Source organism: Poecilia latipinna, unplaced genomic scaffold (assembly GCF_001443285.1).
Source record: "Poecilia latipinna isolate Pla-1442-1.1 unplaced genomic scaffold, P_latipinna-1.0 Scaffold164, whole genome shotgun sequence".
Taxonomy (NCBI): domain Eukaryota; kingdom Metazoa; phylum Chordata; class Actinopteri; order Cyprinodontiformes; family Poeciliidae; genus Poecilia; species Poecilia latipinna.
In genome coordinates, this window is record NW_015112780.1 from 318,835 (window position 1) to 339,532 (window position 20,698).

Genomic DNA, 20,698 nt, shown 5'->3' on the forward strand with positions numbered 1-20,698 from the left:
AAAGTTTTCGGACTCTGCAGTGGAGAAAGTGCGCGTCCGTCCACCAGCTCTTTACGCACCGAGCTGTCTGTTGATGTGAGCAGCAGGAAAGACACTCAACTGGGAAGTCGCGCATTTGTGGCGGGGTGTGTGAATCCAATCAACCATCATCCAACATGAATAATGTATCCAACCGGACCGCTAACCTGTGTGACGGCGAACCTCCGTTCGCTATCGACAACATCCGAAGTGAGTATAGACTGGACCTGGTTCTGCTCACTGAACAATTTTTTTTTTCTTCTAATGATGAGCGACTGGTTAAAGAATTTGAACTTTACGCACCAACAAGTTTCCCCCTGTAGAATTTTAATTAGTTTGGGCCGAATTTTAAGCAGTGTTTATTAACTGCGGTGTCGTGGAAACAAAATGGTACAGGTAGTCGAGATTTTGTTTTTGACACTAGAAAGCTATGGATCAGGGGTGTTTTCTTGGTTTAGACATGCAATTTCTACTTTATATGACTCAAAATGAGTTTGGTTTTTCTTCTTTTTGTTCTGGAAAAGGGAGAGAGATGAAGTGTCTTATTGGTACAATTAGAATGTAATATTGGGAAAATCACTATTGAAGAAAGACAGCATAATTTTACCTTGGGGTGCCAGTAGTTTGCCCATCTCCTCGGTGCATACAGAATCCTGAATGCACAATGTTAATGCATGGATTCAGGAGAAGACATTAACTTTGATGACTGGCAGCATTATTTACTCTATTTTTTTCTTTTTTAATTTGATTTAGTTAGGATGTATTTTAAGTTCGCAACAGGAGGCATTTTAGCAAAGTTGTATTTTATGAACAAAAACAAAGTCTTTCATTTGAAAGAGCATTGAAAATTACATCTAGATCAGAAATAAAGCAACAGTTGCTCTAAAGATGCAATTTTTTTTTCTTTGCAGCAAGCCTGCAGCCCACAATAGGAAATAAAAAGCTATTTTTGAGAGCCAGTAGAATGAACATTCTACAAAAGCAGCCGCCGAATGTTTGCTTTGTTATGATCCGTGACTCTTTGTGGTTTCATGATTTTTGACTTTGTTCTTCAATCGCTGCATTGTGATTCTTTCCGTTTTTGTCTCTTTTCGCATTAAACATTTCAATTCTCATCCAGTATTTGGATTCCTGGTGTTTTCATGTGTTTAGATTGTCATTTTAGCTGCAGTCCGTCTGCACTCTATTAAGTTTTCTGTTTGTTTTTATGTTCAAGAGTTTTCTCCTCTCAACTGCTACATATTTTGTTTATAAAGCTCACTTCTTACATGTCTTTGATCGCCTCCACAGTTTTCATGAGCCATTTAGTTTTCCTCATTCCTCACCAGATCCTTCTTGTTTTGAAGACCCCACCTGTGGTTTTGCTCCAATCTCACTTGCTATTTTTGTATATTTTTGGATGTATAGTGACTTCAAAGCATGAATTTGCAGTTTATAAGGTTCATTAAACTGTTGCACTTTATAAATGTTATTGGTTTTGGGCATATCCTTTGGAGATCATTAATGGTTCACATCTGGTATCCCTCTTGCATCATTTTCTGGAGGCACCCTTAATGTTCCTCAGGATGAATCATAACTGAATAATTCATTTGGTTTCCTGTTGCTCACCACCTTCAAACCATGAATTCGGAACTGCATCCTGTGATTAGTTTATTGTTTGTAGATCCTCACCCACTGCTCGTTCATGGCTACATAAAACTCAAACTGTGATTTTTGTTCTGTAATGTGGTTGTTTTTTCATACTCTTAATCTGTTCTCCCTGCATGTTCCTCAAAACATTTTCTTGCATTATTTTTTTTGTTGTTGTTCTCTACAATATGTTCTGTATTTATGTTATTCAATTCTCCGTAATAAAAATTTTCTTGGTCTTAAATTTTTCCTTAATGATTCTCGTTCACTTCGAGCATAAAGTTTAGTAGCTTTTCTCGGGGCGAATAAACGCGCGTTTCTACAGCGATGATGTTGTGTTTGCAACGTCGCCTCTAAAGTCCCGACCAGATTGGTGCCGTTTCATTTCAAAGTCTAATTTCTTCTCATAGAAATACGATTTTAAGAACACGTGTCGATGCGCGTTCTTGAAAACGTTTGTTCGCAGCCTAACCCAGAAGGCGGTATGATGTACTGTGAACATATCGGCAGTTTCTAAATTTATCCATGCCTATACATGGATAAACAGGCAATGTTGTTCTCGCTGCTTCTGTTTTCTCCCGTTTGTGACCGATTTTGTGATCCACTCATCCACAGAAATGGTCCCAGTGTGGGCAGGATGCAATTTCTATATATTTTTCAGCAGCACCAAAAGCAAAAATAAGTTTAGCCTCTTCTCACACAAAGTGGATTGTAATTGACAGCAACCTCTGCCTGATCGCCATATTCTTGAGATCAAGCAGAGGGCTTCTTGTCCTTGCTAATTGTACATGTATGCAAGCAAATATTATCCTGCCAGTGTCTCTCCATGATTGGTGAAGTGATTAAATAGGAGAAAGTGACATATAAGAGGATGCTGCCATACACTGATCACAATTCAACAACACGACACCTCTAGAGAAGCCAAACATAAAAGGTGTTCAAGCTGATGGATAAATAAGTTATACTTTTTATATGGGGGTCATGGGCCCCTTTCTGATGGTGTCCTGGGCAACTGCCTGTATCAAAAACTTTCCACAGAAGAGACAATCAATCAAACTCAAACAATAATTAAACTGAGCACAGAAAAGCCCCAGCGAGGGCCCTGGGCAGCAGCACTAACCACCGGATATCATGCAGCCTCACATCAAATCTTAATTAGTAAATTCCTACAACATGGCTACAAAAATTTGATTAGTGAATTTCTAAACAAATACAACCAGTCAGTATCGATCATCTGAATCTCCAGCATCTCTACCTGTAAGCTCAAAAAAAAAAAAAAAAGAAAAGAGAGAAATTCTAGTATGTCCTGCACATCTGTTAGAGGTTGAAATCGCTGAACCTTGATGCGGTGTAGAAAAACATGTTGCATTTCGCTGTTAGAATCCAGAGACACTTCAGAAAGTCGAACTGTGCGGATTCGACCTTAAAGTTACTGAGCGAAATCGAAGAGGCACAACAGCCGACATGCGTTGCAGAAAACCCAAAACAAAACAGGAACACCTGTTTGTGGGGTTCGTTTCAGTCTGACTACCACTAATGACTCTGAATTCCTGACAATAAATGACGCAGATTACAAGAATAGTCTCAGCTACATCTAAGAAGCTTGAGCTATTTACTGCCTTTCCTTCCATTCTTTGTTTTGCATTTTCCTTTCTCTGGAATCACTGGTGCGCTGATGGCGACATCCACCTCCACCACAGCCAACCGTGTCGTCTTGCCTTCATCATCGTCATCAACATCCTGCCACGTCTCCCTGCCAGCCTTTTCCTTGATCAGCTCTTGGGGTTTTGCGTGTTGCTTTGGTTTTAAGTGCCGCAAATCTGATTAAAAGGTTTTCGACGTACAGGTCATCTTTCTGACACTAGCAAAGCAAAAGAAGAGCCAAAGTTTATTTTGGCTCAAGGGTGAACGCGTTAATCTAGCAACGATTCCCTAATTTTTGCCTCATAAAACTTGCGAGGACTTGAAGTTCTTTAGACTTTTAGGCTGTTTTTCTTTTTTTGTTATCCAGCCTGAAAAAGCAAGTATGAGCATGAACTTCTTTTCAGCAGGATCTGGGAAAAAACACAACAACAAAAAAACATCTTTTCTGTCTTGAATTTTTTCCCCAAAGGACAAAATAATGGGCCTAAATCCAATTGTTTAATCCAATTTGCCTTTTCCTCTTTCAGATCAGGACGTATTTGGCATTATTTTGTATTCAGTCCTCACCTTCATGGCAACGATTTCAATGCTGGTCTTCCTGGAGGAGTGTGTGTACATTTACAAGAAGGTGCCTGCCAACAAGAAGAGTGCAATCATCTGGGTGAACGGGGCAGCTCCGGTAAAGTTACAAACGCACGGTTTAAGTTTGTCTCACTTTGTCACTTTATCACGCTTCTCTGGGTTACATTTATATTCACATGCGTAGAATTGTGAGCCAGGCATAGTTTTCGAGAGTTTTAATAATAAATTTAAATCCGAAAAGGCTGCCGATGCCTTTACTTACCGTCTCTTTCACGTTGATGGCCCCAAATAAAGCCCCTGGCAACATGTTGGCCTTCAGAAGTTGCTTTAGTAAATCAAGCCCACCTGTTTGTAGCTTAATCTCAGCATAAATATGCAAACCTGAACCAGGCCTGTCACAGTAATCAATAAATCAGTTAATCGCATGATAAATTAAAACAAATTCAATAATTTCCATTGGCATGATTTTATCGTTTCTCTTCCCCCCCCTCCCCACTCTTTCTACCAAAACCTGGATGATAAAAGCTTTCAGGTTGGTGTTTTGGTCTCAACTAGGCCTTTTTTTTTTGAAGGACAATTTTATTTACAAAGACTTCAAAATTCATTTTATTTGTTGTTTTGTTTATTTATCTTTGGATATTTGAAATGTCTTCCAGTTGCAGTGTTAGATGTTCATTATAATTTAAAGTTTACTGATATTTCAGATTGTGTTCTTGCATTATTATTTTGCCATTTCCATTACACTACTTAAAAATGGTCTCAAAACGAAAATATTATCGTTTATCGCAATAACTTCTGGAACAATTTATCTAAGTCTCGGCAATGGCTTGCTGTGGGGATGCTTCATTTTTCCCACAGAAAGAGTAGATGCTGTAAATTTTACACTTCCTAGATCATTTTGTGGGGTTTTATGTAATAAACCAACACAAAGAAGTACAAAATAGTTAAGTGGATTAAAATGTTTATTTTTTTACTCCTAAAAGTTCAGCCTCCTTTACTCTGATACTCTGAAGAAATATCCATCTGAAAACCTGCACACGACATTCCCACAGAGAAACACAGCGGTAGCCATGTCATGTTGTGGGAATACTTTTGTTTTTAGCAAAGCTAAAGACAATTTAGCAATAACCGAATGTGTCTAATACGTAAAATCTTTTTTAAGACGCACAGTATTTATTGTTAGAATGTGACAAAATGAGAATAAGTTGAAGCATCGTGAATACGTCGTCTTTCATTTCGGGTTGCGCGTTTAGTAATGCCTCTTTTCTCCTGGGCTCTTACAGGTGATCAGCACCATGTCCTGCATAGGGATGTGGATCCCCAGAGCCGTGATGATTACAGATCTGACTTCGGGCACGTAAGTTTTCTCTCCCCCCTCTCGTTTTCTCACTGCTTTCTCTGTTTGTGCGCCGTGTGAACCTTACATCCCGACTGCTCGAGGATCAAAGGGGAACTCGAACCTCATTATTCCTAGGAACATTTTATAGAAAACAGCCGTGCTGTTGTGCAACATGCTTTCACTTTCCTATAGTTTTTTTTTTTTGCTTCTTTCTTTTTTTCCTCCTGCCTTAATAGCCCGTGTTGCTCTTCTGTCCTCGTAGCTATTTCGCCATCGTGGTGTTTAAGTTCCTGATTATGATGTTGGAGGAGATTGGAGGGGACGAGGCCTTCCTGAAGCGGTACAGCAAACACAAACTGAAGATCAGCACTGGGCCTTGCTGCTGTTGCTGCCTCTGTCTCCCACACGTGGCCATCACACGGTAAACTCCCTCAGTTTCTCACTCTCTCTGCCCATTTGAGAAAAACCCTTTCAATGTTTTACTTACTCATCCAAGGGCTTTTTCCTTGTAATATTGAAGCATAAGTGGAGCTTCCACAGAAAGCATACCATTGGCTTGGCATGTTGTTTTTGGACAGTCTCCTTATGTTCCTGGCAAACTAAAAACTGGGGATGGAAAGTTAATCAAAATTGCCTATAATATGGTCCCGCTAGGGAGCACTTATCAGAAAAAGTTCTTTTATTTCCCATGATTCAAGCCTGTTTAGATCTTTCAGGCTTCGTTTAAGAGACTATTAAAACCAAAAAAAAAACAAAGATCACAACAGCTTTAGCTGTTTTGTTTGCCATGCCTTGCAAAAATTAGCTTCAGAGACATTGTAAGTAGAGCTGGAATGTAGACCACACGCTTTGAACATCTCATTGGAGCAACGTTCAATCCGTTGTCATAAAAAATGGAAAAATTATGGCACAATTGACATGATGCCAAGGCGAGAACGGGCCCCGTCTCCCCCCCTTGCGGAAGTAGAGCAAACCTCCGACAAACAAACATGGTTATATGGTGAAGGTAGTGATGCTCGCTGCGATACCAGAGACTTTTGGTGAGACGTTAGCCTCGTTGGCTAATGCTAAGACGAAGAAGGAAGGCACAATAATTCAAGCGAGTCATACATTAGGGGAAACAATCGGGTTATCAGGTTACTTATGGGAAACAACGGAGAAATTGATGTCAATACCCAAAAGTCTGAGGAACGCTGAATTGCTTTCGCAAAACATAAATTCATCAAGGATCTTTACGATTCATTTTATTTGTTTTATCGTCAGCATCCCTTTGATTTCGCGATGGTTTCCTGCTCACTGGTGGCCGAAATTGAAATTAATTTTTGTTTGTCAAATAACATGACACAATATTGAAGTTTAACCTTGGTGTTTTCCATGTTGTTTTTATTGCATGAATGTTGCCCATCTTCGGTAAAACGATAAAAACTTAGCACGCAGTTGTATCCTTACAAAGTACAAGAGAGGTCATGAGGCGTGAAAATCTTTGCAAAGTACTGCACTGCCTTAGCTGAAAACCTGTGCTGAACAAAAGTAATTGTCTAAGGATTTGAAGGAGCTTTGTCTATGATGTAACATAGGAGTGCTGCGCGGAGGATTTTGCAACGCTGATCATGTACAGATGCAGCCTGGAGTCAGTGACGGATTCAGTCGTGTCAGAGAGCTTTGAAGCACGTTTTTAGCCTGTTTGAACATAACCAGCCTGTGTGCAAACCGTGTTGGATTCAAACGGAAGGAAGGCAGGATTTCCAAACAACGCACAGGTTGAGCAACCTCCTGGTCATTCACCTCTCATACTCCTCATGGCCTCATGGGTGCCGTGAACCCTCCGTTCCCCTTTCTGGTTGCTGTTAATAATTGTTAACAGGTTAGCTTTTGATTAAACCCGGTCATTTATGTTGCTTGCATGCTGCTGTTAGACAGAGTTGACGAGTTTTTTTTTTTCTTCCCTAATCTGTGCAACAGAAAATCTGAACCCTACCTTCCCACACACAGTGATGTTGGTGATAATGATCATGCCAAGGCACACTCTGCTACTTCTCGACTGAACTGTTTATAAGACATCCCTCGGAGACATCTGGCACCGTTAGCATTCTCTGGGCATGTTCAGATCCTGACTTGCCGCACCTCCCCAATAAAACAGGCCTTCCTCTGTCTTGTTAAAAAAAAAAAAAAAAAATCATCTTTATGGTGAAGTTCTTTGGGGATTCAACAATGGACTTGTGGTAACTTTATGTCTCTGAACTTCAGACGCACTGTCTTTCTGCTGAAGCTTGGATCCTTCCAGTTTGCCCTTCTGAAGCTTATCTTCACCCTCCTTTCCATCTTCCTGTGGACCAACGGAAATTACAACCCGCAAGATGTAAGTCAAAGAGATCAACTCCCGTTATTTTTCCCACAGCTCGTGTGTGTGTATATGTGTGTATTCTTACATAGTTATTCATTTAATGCCAATTTAATGATTTTTTTTTAAGGCAGCTTAATGTGTATATGCAGCACCTCACAAATTCATTCCCCGTGAATGTTTTCACAGTTTGTCACACATTACAACCACAAACCTCAGTGTGTTTTATTAGCATCTGATGTGGATATATCCACACAACCTAGATTTGTGACATGAAGAAAAAAAAAAAAGTTTGGAAAGCATTCAGATTAGAATGAGAAAATCCAAACACGCAGCAGATGTTCATTAGGTGGCGCCGGCAACGCCATCCACAGAGTGAAACAAGCAGGAGAGAGCATCATGCTGTGGGATTGTTTTCTTTGTTTTTTTTCCTTCTGGGGTGGGAAGTGACAGGAAAATGTGTCATATTTAGTCAGACAGGCGTATCTGGCCCTACTGAAGAAAAGCTTGTGAACTTTGACATCCTTATCTCCAGATGTTCAGATGCTTTCATTCATCTTTGCTGAGTTTGAGATTTTTTTCCCAATGATTGGGCAAAAACAAACTCACACAGTGCTGTTCATATTTCTACAGTATTCATTCCTAAAAAACAAACAAAAGAAACCCAGCTTAAAGCTGAATGGTTTTCCTTTGACTTCACATTGTGTTGATCTATCAATCAAATAAAGTCCTAATTAAACGGATTGAAGCTTGTGGTAGGGATATGATTGCTTCTGCAAGTTGCATCATAGCTGACACTGTATTTTGTCAGGAAATCACTTCTGATTACTCTTCAATGTGGGTGTGTGGGTACCTGTCAATGTCTTGGTTTCTGTTTCTAGTGAACATGTAAGGCGTAATTTAAAATCTAAAACAAGAAGAGAACAACATTTTAAGTCTTTACTTTTGGAAGAAGATATTTCGTTTTGATTTGAGCTTTCCTTGTTTTCTTTAAAAACTAGATATTTGGAATTATTGGATACTTTGCTGCTATAAGATCAATCTATGTTTAAAATGCTGTCTTTATTTTTTATATTCCCTTTTAAATAAAGAGAAAATACATTTCTTTGTTTGCCCTGCTTTTGATGGTAAAATACCACAGCGGCTGTTGAGAAGTCCAACTTTATAAACTGTCAAAACTTTCTCTTTTTTTCTCTCTTTTCTTTTTTGTTGACATTTTAAGACGAATATTTACATAAAATTTTATTTCTTTTTTTTTTTACTGTCTGTGTAAGTCTGGATTTTTTTTTCTTTTTTTTTTTTTATCTACACACTTGTGTGAAGTCATTATCTACAGTTTACCCAGTCAAGGTTTGACTTCCTTGGTATTCTGTTCTGTAGTCCATCTATTTCCTCCACTGTGAAAGAAAACCGTTCCCTCAAAACAAATCACCTCAGCTCCCACTCTCTCCATCCTGTAAATTTCTGGTAAAATCTCAGCCCACATGTCAATAGTCGGGCTTCTCACACAGAAGCCATTTCCTTGAGTTGGCCTTGTTTTTTTCCTGCCACTAAAATTCCAAAGAAATATTTATCCCTTAAGGCCATTCCGTTTGAAAAGAGACAATCTACTTTCTAGACGTAGATGACTTCCAAATATTTGCTGTTTTTCATGGATCCCCTGCTAGTATGTTTTATATTCCTGAAAAATATGATTTGTCATAATTTTTGTAGAAATCAGTTTCCGCTTTAAAGGCTCTTCCCCCCCTTTCCCCATATTCTTTTAGTATGCTTTTTTTTTTTTTTTAGTTTTGTTTCTTACTTTTTTGTGGTGAGTTCATATTGCTGCCTGAAATGTTCAGTGCTGTTATTTTCACTAATCTATGTCGACCTTTCCGATTTGTTAGAGGTCCAGAAGTTTTGACGATGGTGAACCAATCTGTTGGCATACTTAAACATTACATGACATCGCTTTTCAGATGAGAATTACCGGAGCAGCGATATGGATCAACCCATTTGTTGGCATCTTGACGGTCACTGCTCTGTGGCCCGTCACCATCACTTTCATGCACCTGAGGATCACCTTGCGAACGCTCAAGATCGTCCCCAAGTACGCCATGTATCAGGTAAGATCCCGAACAACCGCAGAGTTTCCCAGCACCGCGCTCTCAGCCGTTGACTGCATCAGTGTGCTTGTGTCGGTAGCTGGTGCTGATCCTGAGCCAGCTGCAGACGGCCATCATCAACATCTTGGCCATGAACAGAGTCATCGCCTGCTCTCCGCCTTTTTCGTCTCCCGCCAGAGGATACAGTGAGTCTCGACATATCCTGCCGGTTTCTTTGGGCCCTTGTCGTTGTTAAATCAGGCTTTCGTCGTCAGCCTCTTTGCTCAGACGTTGCTGATGGATTTAATTAATCAATCAGCCAATTTGTTTGCTGCTAGAGCAGAGATCCAAACAGAAAGAAAATGCCACTAGGATAGATAAGAGTGACGTCTGACTTGTAGAATTGTATATAATTGATATGTTATAAACCAGATGGGTAATTAAATCAAAACTTCTTTGATGTATGCGCAACTTGCTAGTGACAGCTTTTTTTATTTTTCACATTTTCTCCGTAACAAATTGGTTTGTTTTTCAGCGGTAAAACAAGCAGTTGTTTGTCATAGCAAAGGTGGAAAAGAAATTAAAATAATGTAAAAAAAATTATTTTTTTTTTACAACAAATTAATCTGGTATTTCAACAGAGGCGTGAGTTGCTGTTGAATGAGTGAATGAAACGGATTAAGTCAATCAGGATCGTAGTGAACCACGACCAATCAGTCAGTTTGTTTCAGTCCAACATTAAATGCCAGGAAGAAACTCAAAACTCCCAACTTTCCCAATGTCTCTCTTCGAGCAAACCTTAAAACCATTTTGTCCGTCTCCGCAGTGCTGAGTCAGCAGCTCCTCATCCTGGAGATGTTCATCATCACTCTGGTGACCCGGCTGCTGTACCGACGACAGTACGACCCTCTCCCAGAAGAAGAACCGGGCGACAACGAAAACACCAAGTTGACGACATTAGCGGTTTCTGCGTGAGGCCTGGATGAATGTGTGTGTCTGAGAGTCTCTACGTGTTGGTTTGATGAGGAAATTATGTAAAGCCGCATTGATCAATAAATATGAAATCGATGTAAATGAACTTGGAGGTTGTGCAGCTGGCTGACTGGAACACTCAGGTCATTTTTTTTTTTTTTTTTAGCAATATTCACCTTCAGACTGAGGAAAGCTCAGTTGGAAAGCTCATCTTTGTAACCTCTTGGACATAAACACTATTGATGCTGATATAGCTGAGGCAACTTTGTACGGGTGCTGTGAATAATTGTCCTTCGTCCTCTGATGGCACCTTATTGAAATTTTTGGCACCTTTTTAAATGTAAAAATCTTTAGTTTTTAGTCTCCAAACTATGTGAGGCTTTTATACAGTTCTTTTTTTTTTTAATAGTCCTTTCAAAGTTCAGGTTAACTGTTCAGGTTTTATTCTCAGGCATGCTTTCTAAGGATGCTGAGTGTAAAGTTAAATCAGTAAGTTCAAGCTGGCCAGTCCTTGAGACTGTGAAGCCCAAATTAACACCTCCACCACTGTGCATCACAGCAGAATGAGTAGCTCATCAAGGAGCGTGTCATTGGTCTGTACTTTTCGCTGCTATTATTGTTTTCAGATTCTTATTTTGACTTTGGATCAGGTTAAGACTACACTTCTGAGAAAACTATTATCTCTGACAATATGTTCACTGTTTAACTTTATATTTGCCCTGCTGTTCTTTTCCATCATCGACTGTCTGCCCCGTTTTCCCCTCTCAGCTGCAGTTGGTCAGATGACATATCAATGTTTCAAAGAGAATCAAATAGGGTTTTTTTATTAATCTTTATTTCATTGCTATTATGAGTATATAGTACATTATGCCTGTATTGAATTTGTGCCTTTGTGGTTATAAATGTTGGGATCTTTACCTTACAGAGATTTAAATATCCCTCCATTTTCCCTTGAAGTGCGCTCCTTGTAACATGTGGAACAGCTTTATCGTACGAATGATGAAACAAAGTGGAAGTCGGAAGCCAAATATATGTTGGAGGAGAACATTTTGGAGTTGTTAACCAATGCCACTGTTGATAAAATTGCTCGTATTTTTAAGCAGGATTTTGTTTCCTCGTTTGTGTGCTGCTTTTAGTTCTGAGTGGAAACAAAAGGAAACAAAACTTGGTGTCTCTCAGGTTCATTTGCCTTTCAGTTTTTTAACAAACAACTCTAAATTAGGGAAACCGAAAAAAAAAAAAAAAAAAAAAAAAAAGAAAAGCCATATAAAATATATCAAGCAAAATTGGTTACCTAAAGGATGTAGAGGGGAATTCAGTTTAGCTGCATTGAATGTGAAACATACTTTTCATGTATTTTTTTTGTTTTGTTTTATTTGTTTTTACATTTGTTATTAAATGTTTCCACTTCAACTTCATGTGCAGGTTGTTTTGATATCTTTGACATTTAATTTGAGAATTGCAAAAAAGAATTTACAGAAATAAATGCATTAATGGTCTCCAAAACCTGCTTGAACTCTGTGTGGAATTAAACCCATTTCCCTCAGTCTGTTTTTTATTTGAACTACAAATAAAACAACTTGACCATTTATTATTTGTATTTTTGTGCACCATCTTAATATTATTAAGCGCTCCTGTTTAACTTTTATTGTGTTATTACCTCTTGACCTTAAACATAAAAATGTCAGATTCCAAATGGCTTTGCCCTTGTGTTGCATATTAGTGATTTCATCATTCTGCCACTAGAGGGAAGTAGAGCTCACGACCTGAATGTCCCCGGTGTTACTATGGGCTAAAAAGCACGACTCGGATTTTAATAATCAAGCCGTATAATGGTGTCTTTACTCCTCAAGACGACATTTAAGACGACATTTAAGCATACCGCACAGGTGCTTCATTCCGTCCAGCTACTACTTTACAAAATAAACAAGTGATAATGAATGATGTTGACGGACGTGTTTTTAACCAATGGAATTGACTCTGCTGGCCACTTCCCAGTATTCAGCCAATCACCGCACAGCATTAGCTGGCACCTCCCCCGCCAAGTGCGGTTGAGTCAGAATTGAAAGTACGTGCTTCCCAAAACATCGCCACAGGACCGGATGTTGAATAGGTCGGACCTTCAAAATAAGTCGAGCCAGTTTATGGCGTCATGTTTGTCAGATTTAAAACACAAACAACATTTGATCCAGATACAGTAAAAGAATGAATTGTTTGTCTCGTTTGACTCGTCTTTGGTTTCATGACTGACTGGCAAACTGAATGCAGACCCCATCTCATGCAAATAGAGTAATAATGGGGTCTTCGTAAACATTTTGCCAGTCAGTCATGAAATCAAAGAAGAGTCAAATGAGACAAACTATTCATTTTTCAACAATTTCACACATACTTATTTAGACTGTTAGAGAATGCTGGAGTATAAAGAAAAGAATCAGAAGTATTATGACCCATATTTACATAATTTTAATAAAATATGGTAATGAATATTGGACCACAACAGGTCTTCCAAAACGTCAGAAAACAGGCACTAAAACTGACCTGCTTGTAGAAGCAAAAACTAATAAGTAACCGATAAGCCAAAAAATCAATGTTGTATTTATCCAGATAAATACAACACCAAATATATAATACATAAGATTATTTAATCTAATCTCTTTCTTCCCGATAAATGAAAATAATCTATCAGCTGTTATCTTCTTGTCAACCTAATAAGAACATGCCATGTTCAGTTGAAACATTATACTTAGTGTTGTATATATGTTTGAAAAATTATTAGGTTCATTACTTTTGTGCTTTAAAGGGAGGTAAAATGTTAAAATGGTTATAGAAACACTTTTGCAGATCTCATTTAATGGACCTAATTAAAAGGAATGTGCACTTAAATTTTGTTTGATTTTGTAAATAAGATCAAACTTTAATAAATAAATTTTTTCCATCAAGTAACAAGGGCGAAAATGAAAAGTGGCCAAAGTGGTGGTAATTTGCTATTTCTTAGGAATGGAAATGACCATAACTTGCTGAAGACTGTAGGATATTTTGTTTATTGATGTACTATCCTTTATTTATTTATAGTTATTTGTGGGAGTCTTGTCATGCAAAAAATACAAAAAATTGAGGCACTGGCATATGCTTTAAAATCCAGAAATGGTACTTTGGGCTACACACTATACCACAAAACCAATTTCAGAAGGGCACTTTTTTCTCAAGAGGAACAAAAGGCTATGCTCTTGCACCACCTAGTGACTATCTGCGCATGCACGTCACTGACTTGTGGTCGTCATTGGTTACTTTAAAGTCACGGCGTGCAGCATTTTACGTTGAAAAACGTAACAGGAAGTAGATTTCTTCCATTCTGCGGCTTTACGACGAAGAGCCGACCTGAACGTCTAGAAATGCAGACCCAGGAAGCCGCAACGAGAGCTCTTCGTGTCCGCTGCTCATTCATCGTCTTATTTACATGAATGAGTCCCGTCGGTTCGTGTCCACTGCGGACGGTGGATAATGTGGACGCCGAAGACAGACACGGACCGGCCGAGTTTCTGCCATCGCTACCGGCGGTGAGGACGATAATGATGGTGCGGTCGTGTTATTTTCCCTGACTCTGAAACGTCACATCCCAAACAAACAGACAAATACGAGACGAGCGTCGTTAAACTTTCGAAAATGAGGATTTTCATGTGCCTGCTGAAAAACACTAACCACCCCAAAATCGAGTATTACTCCCGATTTTCACCGTCTCCGCTCTCCATCAAGCAGTTCCTGGATTTTGGTGAGTAGCATAATAATAATAATAATAATAATAATAATAATAAAATAAAGAATGGCTTGCAATTGGAGATGGCAACTACAGCAAGGGCCTTTAATTGTCTAATTGTCAACTCTTCCATATGTTGTTATGAGCTTCGTAAAGTGTCACAGTGAATGTCGGACTTATAAATAGAATAAGAGCACCACATGTTGCAGGGAAACACTATCCCAATGAGAGGTGGCATTTGAATTGATTTGAATTTACTGTTACTGTGGTAACTCAGCCATGCTAGCACAAGCAGCAGCATGCAGGCTAGTGGTGGTGCGTGCAGGTACACAACACCTCCACTCACATTGTTGTAGTTACTCAATAGGGATTAATAACAAACTCCCAACTGGTTTCTCATAAAAAATAAAAAATCATGAGTCATTGTGTTAAAAATGAAAGTCATCATGACTGTTTTTCATTTTCCAAAAAAAAAAAAAATTCAGATTTATATAAAATAAGATATACTGTAGTTATTCTTCTGATCACACTCCTGCACTCGAGGCTTTTCTTAATCCATATGATTAAACAGAAGCTGTTACGTAATTTGTCCACACAGCTGTGGTTTGGATGTGAGCAACAGGAAGTTTGTGGTAACTGTTGAGTCAAGATCAAGGATTTTGTTAGTGTTACCCAGCCAACAATACCCTTGTTTTACTTGTCAGCAAATATATATATATATATATATATATATATATATATATATATAAATTGTTAGCATATTTGGTGTTGATCTAAGTTTGAAGAGTTTTCTAACTGGTTATTTGGCAAAGATACCAGAACAAAAGCCGTCTGTGCCCTACCATCATAAAAATAAACATGTACAGAGTTGAAGTCATATTTTCAGAAGCAAACACTCACTGTGGATTTGCCATAAAACATTGTTTGAATCTGTGGAAAAGCACCTCATTGCTAATGTAAAGGATGTTGGAGGAGGTGTGATGCTGTGGGCCTGCTTAAGGCTTCTTGAACGTCGTTAAAAAGCATAATTTCATCGACATTTTTTTGAAATATCATGAAATTTTAAATTCAGATCTGATGGTCACATCCCAGTCTTTAGGTAGAATAAAGATCCAAAGCATGTGGCCAGATCAACACAGTGATGGAGACAAAATCTTCCACGGCCATCTCCGTCCCTAAGCACTAAAACCTTTACACACAGTATTAGTATTTACTTTTCCATTTCCGTGTGAGTATTCTGCTGATTCATTTGTTTTAAGGCTTTACACTGCATCTCAACTAGGAATGCCAACTAACTTGTCAACGTCGGTAAAACTTGCTCATTCTGTGTTTTTCATTGCTCTGTTTTTGCGATGCACGCACGTTCCAGTAACACGGCTGACGCTGGGTGAACTTTTATCTGATGTAGCTCTGCTTGCTTACCTTAATTTTTGGCCTCTTTCTCCACTTGAAGACAATTTAGTTGCACAAAAGAGTTTTCTGAAACTCTTGCAGGAGATGCTCGTTTGCTGTTTTTTCCTAAGAAAGGCTGTAACTTGAGAGCAGCAGATTTTTACCGTGTCACAGATTTGCCCTCCAGAGGCTCGGAAGGATGCGTGAATCCTTTCTTGCACACATTGGACGGCGGGCTAGAAGGACACGGTGTACTGTCGGATACAATGGGATATAATGAGAAAGGCGCACAGAGTTGTGGATGTATCTGAAAGATACTTTGGCAGAGTGACATCTTCTTCTTCCACTCAAATGTTAAACATTAATCCCTCATCTCTTTTTGCTCCAAAGATTTATGATTTCCAAGTTCAGTTTCTCTTATCTGTTTAAAGCTAAAGTCGGAAGAGAGTGAGTGAATCTCCTGTCAGATAACAAAGGTTGGATATTATCTTAGAGGCCGAACGGTATTTGCGCTTTCCTTTTTCAGCCTCAAGATAAGTCTCTTTATTGTTTCTTATCAAAATCACAAGCTACAAATCAAAAGTTGGAACCAGACTACGAGAGTTCAGGTGGGATGTTCCTCACAGGTTTTTCCCACACACAAGACTGCAAGAAGAGTTGAGAAACGTGTTTTTGCAGCCTGGGAGTGAGAACCCCTGGGCAGCGCAGCACTCCCCACAGTTTATTTTCTTTAAAGAGTCTCAAAATTGAACGCGTACCCAGAAATTTGCTGGTGGCCAATTTTGAGTAAAACACCGGTCAGAGACTCTAAATGTAAACCATTCGAAAGGAAGCACAACATGTGGCGACTTGTGTGCGGATGATTTTGGCTGCGGTAGAGCGAGAGAGAGCACAAGACTTTTAGTGGATTACCCTTATCTGTCTTGTAAAAAGCTGGATTTGGAAACATTGGGAGTGCTCTGGAAATCTGAAAGTCACAGTTATGACCTTCAGTCTCTGCAATGTGCAATAGGGGCAATGCTGTTTGTAATTGCTCATATAGCTTACTAAAGTCAGTTTAGGATGTCAACTCCAAAGTCATTTTGTCTTTGTTTTAGAATGGAGTAAAGCCTTTTTTTTCTTTTTTTTTAACAGCTGTTCTCTCTAACTCACACAGTGTGACCTCACCTCTGATCCTCCTTATTAAAATCATATTTTTTCTACAGCTGTTCTAATATTGTCATCTAATAGAAAGAAAAGAAACAACTAAATATATATATATTTAGTTGTTCGGGAAACGCCCAAACAACTCATTTTTTGCTCTCTCCTCAAAATAAACTTCTTTAAAACTGCATTTAAAACAGTTTGTTTATTTATTTTACAGAGGCATTTTTTTATTTCTGCTTTCCTTGTTAAACTTACCAGATTGTCTGTGAACCTCAGCAACTAACCTTTGACCCTCCACGGGTAAAAATATTTTATTCTCCTTCACACATAATACGGGCATAACAGATCATGTTTACATGATTTGAACACAGTCACTGGTATCGCTTCTGCAGCTTTGGTTACATCCTGTCAGCTTTTGTTTCTGTCTCTTTAAGAACTCTCTCCTGAATGTCAGGATGTTAACTGATCAGTGGTCAGTTAATTGGTTGAAGCGTGACACGGTGCCCAATTAGCCACGAAGCAGGTAACTGGATACCTGGATTGCATACAGACCATTTCCAGGCAGTTTTGATGCAGCATCTTTTACACCAAAAATGGAATATGTGAATTTTTGTTAGGTTTCTGTGCAACAATTTGAAAACACTGCAGCTAACGCTAATTAATGCAACTCTGTCGTCCTTGTTCAGGCCGGGAGAATGCCTGTGAGAAGACATCCTACATGTTCCTGCGTAAGGAGCTGCCGGTGCGGCTGGCCAACACCATGAGAGAGGTCAACCTGCTGCCCGACAAGCTGCTCAGCCAGCCGTCTGTCAAACTGGTCCAGAAGTGGTGGGTGACCATCTTCTTTTGTTGTCTTTTTGCGCTCGGTTCCGGGCGACGGCGTTGCAGGGGGCGAAAGTTGACTTTCGGTCTCTGTTTGACGTGACTAGGTACATGCAGAGCTTCGTGGAGCTGCTGGATTTCGAGAACAGGAAGGCAGAGGACCCTCACACTCTGAATGAGTGAGTGAATATTGACTTTGTGATTAAAAACGTAAAGAATGCGCTAACAGTTTGTTCAGCTTTCATTGAGTCTAGAAGCAGCAGTTGAAACATTGACTCTGCAGTTGATCTCTCTAGTGCTCATATATCTGTCCTGACTGTGTGTGTGTGTGTGTGTGTGTGTGTGTGTGTGTGTGCGTGGGTGGGTGGGTGTGTTGATGTGTTGATATCATAACAATACCCCGTCTGATAAACAGCCAGGCATGGATTAAGGAGAGGCTTGACTGCATTGTGAACTTAACTCCAAGAACAGCTTGTTGACAATGACTCAGCAGAAACACTAAATTGATACTTACCTTCTTCAAGTTTTTTTTTCTTCTTCTTCTTCTGTTTTTGGTTAGTTTGATTCTCTTCCCGTAAAGTCATATCTGAAGAATCTGAATGGTTTTGGATTCTAAAATTACGTCTATGCTACACCTTATAAAAGTAGTTGTACTCATTACATTATTCACAGGCTTCAGTGGATTTTTTTTTTCATCCCCAATTAGTCTGGCGCCCCTAACTAAAACCCAGTTCAACAGATTTTTGTTGCAGATGTCACAAACTTGTATATAAAACAAAAAAGCCTGGACACCCATGGTGACTGAATTTGTGTGCAGGACATTCAGTACAAAAATCTTCCCTTTTATTGCAGTGTGGTAAGAAGAAAGCTATTGATAGAGGAAGTCCTCTTTCCATACTTTTGAGTTTTTTTTTTATTTTTGCACCCATAAAATCGGATTAAAAAAACACCGAAGTCTGGTTTTAACGTAGAAAAACGTGGGAAAAGTCAGAGCTGACGAGGGGGTTTGCTCTGTCTTCTTTCGCTCTCGTTTAGCTTCCTGGAAATCTTGATTGACATCCGAAACCGCCACAACGACGTGGTGCCCACCATGGCTCAGGGCGTCATCGAGTACAAGGAGAAGTTTGGCTTCGACCCCTTCATCAGCAGCAACATCCAGTATTTTCTCGACCGCTTTTACACCAACCGCATCTCTTTCCGCATGCTCATCAACCAGCACAGTGAGTCTTGCGCCCGCGTCGGCGTCGCGTCCTCGTTAGGTCCGTCTCCGCAGCCGAAGCTGGATGTCTCCTTTGTGTTTGTGTTCAGCTCTGCTGTTCGGTAACGACACCAACCCTGCCCATCCCAAACACATCGGCAGCATTGATCCCAACTGCAGTGTGGCTGAAGTTGTTAGTGGTGAGTTCAAGAACTGTGTTTTTTTTTTTTTTTTTTTTTGTTTAACCAAGGCCCACAAGCCCTGGATCAGTTTCTTAAAATACAAAAGCAGTGTCTTCCATCCAAGTTGTGGGCTAAATTAGGTTTTAATTACAGCCTATTATGGAAACATTACGTTCGAAAACGCAATAATTAAAGTATTTTCTTTTTTGTTGGATTACTTTGTTGTTTGTGGTTCAGACTGCTAATTATCGTGTTTCCATCAGAAACTGGACTTATTTTCCAAAAACCGTCCGTACATATCAACCTAAAATCTCTCTTTTCAGCTCTTTACCAACAGTTCTGTTGGTTTTTCTCTCAAGAGCCGTGTTGTGTAGCTGTTTACAGGGTCAAAAAAACAAAAAACAAAACTCGCACGAAGCCTCACTTCAGGCGATATAACATGCTGCACTTCTAGGAAATTTCTTCCAGATGTGTTTGTAGAGAACACAGTCCTCGCATGTAAAAAGCTCAGCAGAGCTGCGGATAGGACACAGGAGAGAAAGGCTACGTGGGGAAGAGCTCTGCAGAAAAGAAAATAACAAACTTTCCACCAGGTGTGAACTTCACTCTCTTTTTCTCTCTCCATTTTTTAAAAAGTTTGTTAGCAGGATGCAAGAGAAATAATGGGGATGTGATCTGATTAGTGTGGACTGTTGGCCAGGATTAGATTCTTTCCAAATCCCATAACAAATTTCCTTTATTTGTTTTGGATCTCTCCCCACTGCTGCTAGAATAATATCTATAGTTGAATATTTGGAGTTGCAGTCACTGGAGATGCACCAAGTAATCAGTTTCCTCCTGATTTCCTTTTTTCCCCATTGATTAAATGGGGAAAAAATATGTATACTGATGCATATTTTTAAGTGCCTCTAATAATAGATGAAGACCTATGCTTTAGTATGTACATGAGAATAACCATGGATTCAACACACAATACATAAATCAGCATTACGTTAGCTTTTTCACCTTTTAAACGTTGGCTGATAGTTGACTGAGGATATTGCACCATCTGTCAGTATCATATTTCCTGTGAAGGTGGCATTACGACAGCTCTGATGCACGATTGCTCCACCTTCATTGTTAACATTTAAATCCTTAGCTTTATTTTTCTTTCAACAAAAAGTGTTTTCAAAATTGTTTGGTCTCATCTCCTTAGGTATTTCAAAGTGATGCAGAATTTTGTGGTGAGGAGGCAAATATTTTTCGTATACCCCTCCTTTTGTTAATAACTAGTAGTTAATATATGCAAAATGTCCTTTTTGCAAGTGTTTATACTTTCATTTGGGTCTCTACTGCTTCTAAAAACAGCCCAGCTGCTTAAAAAAAATTAAACTCACCCAGCTGTTTTTTGGAGTCTTGAAAATGAGCCATTTAAAAAAAAAAAAATGGACATTTTCAGCCCGTTCTACCGCTGCATGCTCTGTACAATGGCTGTTGGAAAAGACGAGTGTTTTGCTGCTGACTTGCCACTCAGAAACCATTTCCTGCATTTTTGCTGGTTGTGCAGGAACCTCTATTAATGTTTTTCAAAGCTGCGTTTGCAGCCATTTTCAGGT

The 20,698-nt window shown here is 39.3% G+C and overlaps 2 protein-coding genes across 5 annotated transcripts in view; both read left to right on the forward strand.

The window, feature by feature from the left end:
• Positions 1 to 6: 6 nt before the first annotated feature.
• On the forward strand, positions 7 to 12,198 carry slc51a (solute carrier family 51 member A). Its single transcript, XM_015029818.1, has 8 exons — positions 7 to 228; positions 3,819 to 3,970; positions 5,157 to 5,230; positions 5,475 to 5,633; positions 7,460 to 7,571; positions 9,512 to 9,658; positions 9,738 to 9,843; positions 10,464 to 12,198. The coding sequence occupies exons 1-8, from the start codon at positions 156 to 158 to the stop codon at positions 10,610 to 10,612; spliced, it is 972 nt and encodes a 323-aa protein (XP_014885304.1). The 5' UTR covers positions 7 to 155; the 3' UTR covers positions 10,613 to 12,198.
• A 1,752-nt stretch (positions 12,199 to 13,950) lies between these two features.
• Positions 13,951 to 20,698, forward strand: part of pdk3a (pyruvate dehydrogenase kinase, isozyme 3a) — an 18,414-nt gene continuing 11,666 nt past the window's right edge. For 2 of the 4 annotated variants that reach the window (XM_015029823.1, XM_015029822.1), the window contains exons 1-5: positions 13,951 to 14,378; positions 17,588 to 17,729; positions 17,831 to 17,902; positions 18,759 to 18,943; positions 19,032 to 19,121. In XM_015029823.1, the coding sequence (XP_014885309.1) occupies positions 14,273 to 14,378; positions 17,588 to 17,729; positions 17,831 to 17,902; positions 18,759 to 18,943; positions 19,032 to 19,121 (595 nt within the window). In that variant the 5' untranslated portion in view covers positions 13,951 to 14,272. The remainder of the gene's footprint in view (positions 14,379 to 17,587; positions 17,730 to 17,830; positions 17,903 to 18,758; positions 18,944 to 19,031; positions 19,122 to 20,698) is intronic. The other 2 variants (XM_015029821.1, XM_015029820.1) reach the window with 2 other exon arrangements.

Excerpts from the sequence above, each read along its gene's own strand:
- slc51a (XM_015029818.1), top strand. The coding sequence starts at position 156 with ATGAATAATGTATCCAACCGGACCGCTAACCTGTGTGACGGCGAACCT. Across the intron at positions 9,659-9,737 it reads CCAAGTACGCCATGTATCAG|CTGGTGCTGATCCTGAGCCA; the intron begins GTAAGATCCCGA and ends TTGTGTCGGTAG. Across the intron at positions 9,844-10,463 it reads GTCTCCCGCCAGAGGATACA|TGCTGAGTCAGCAGCTCCTC; the intron begins GTGAGTCTCGAC and ends CCGTCTCCGCAG.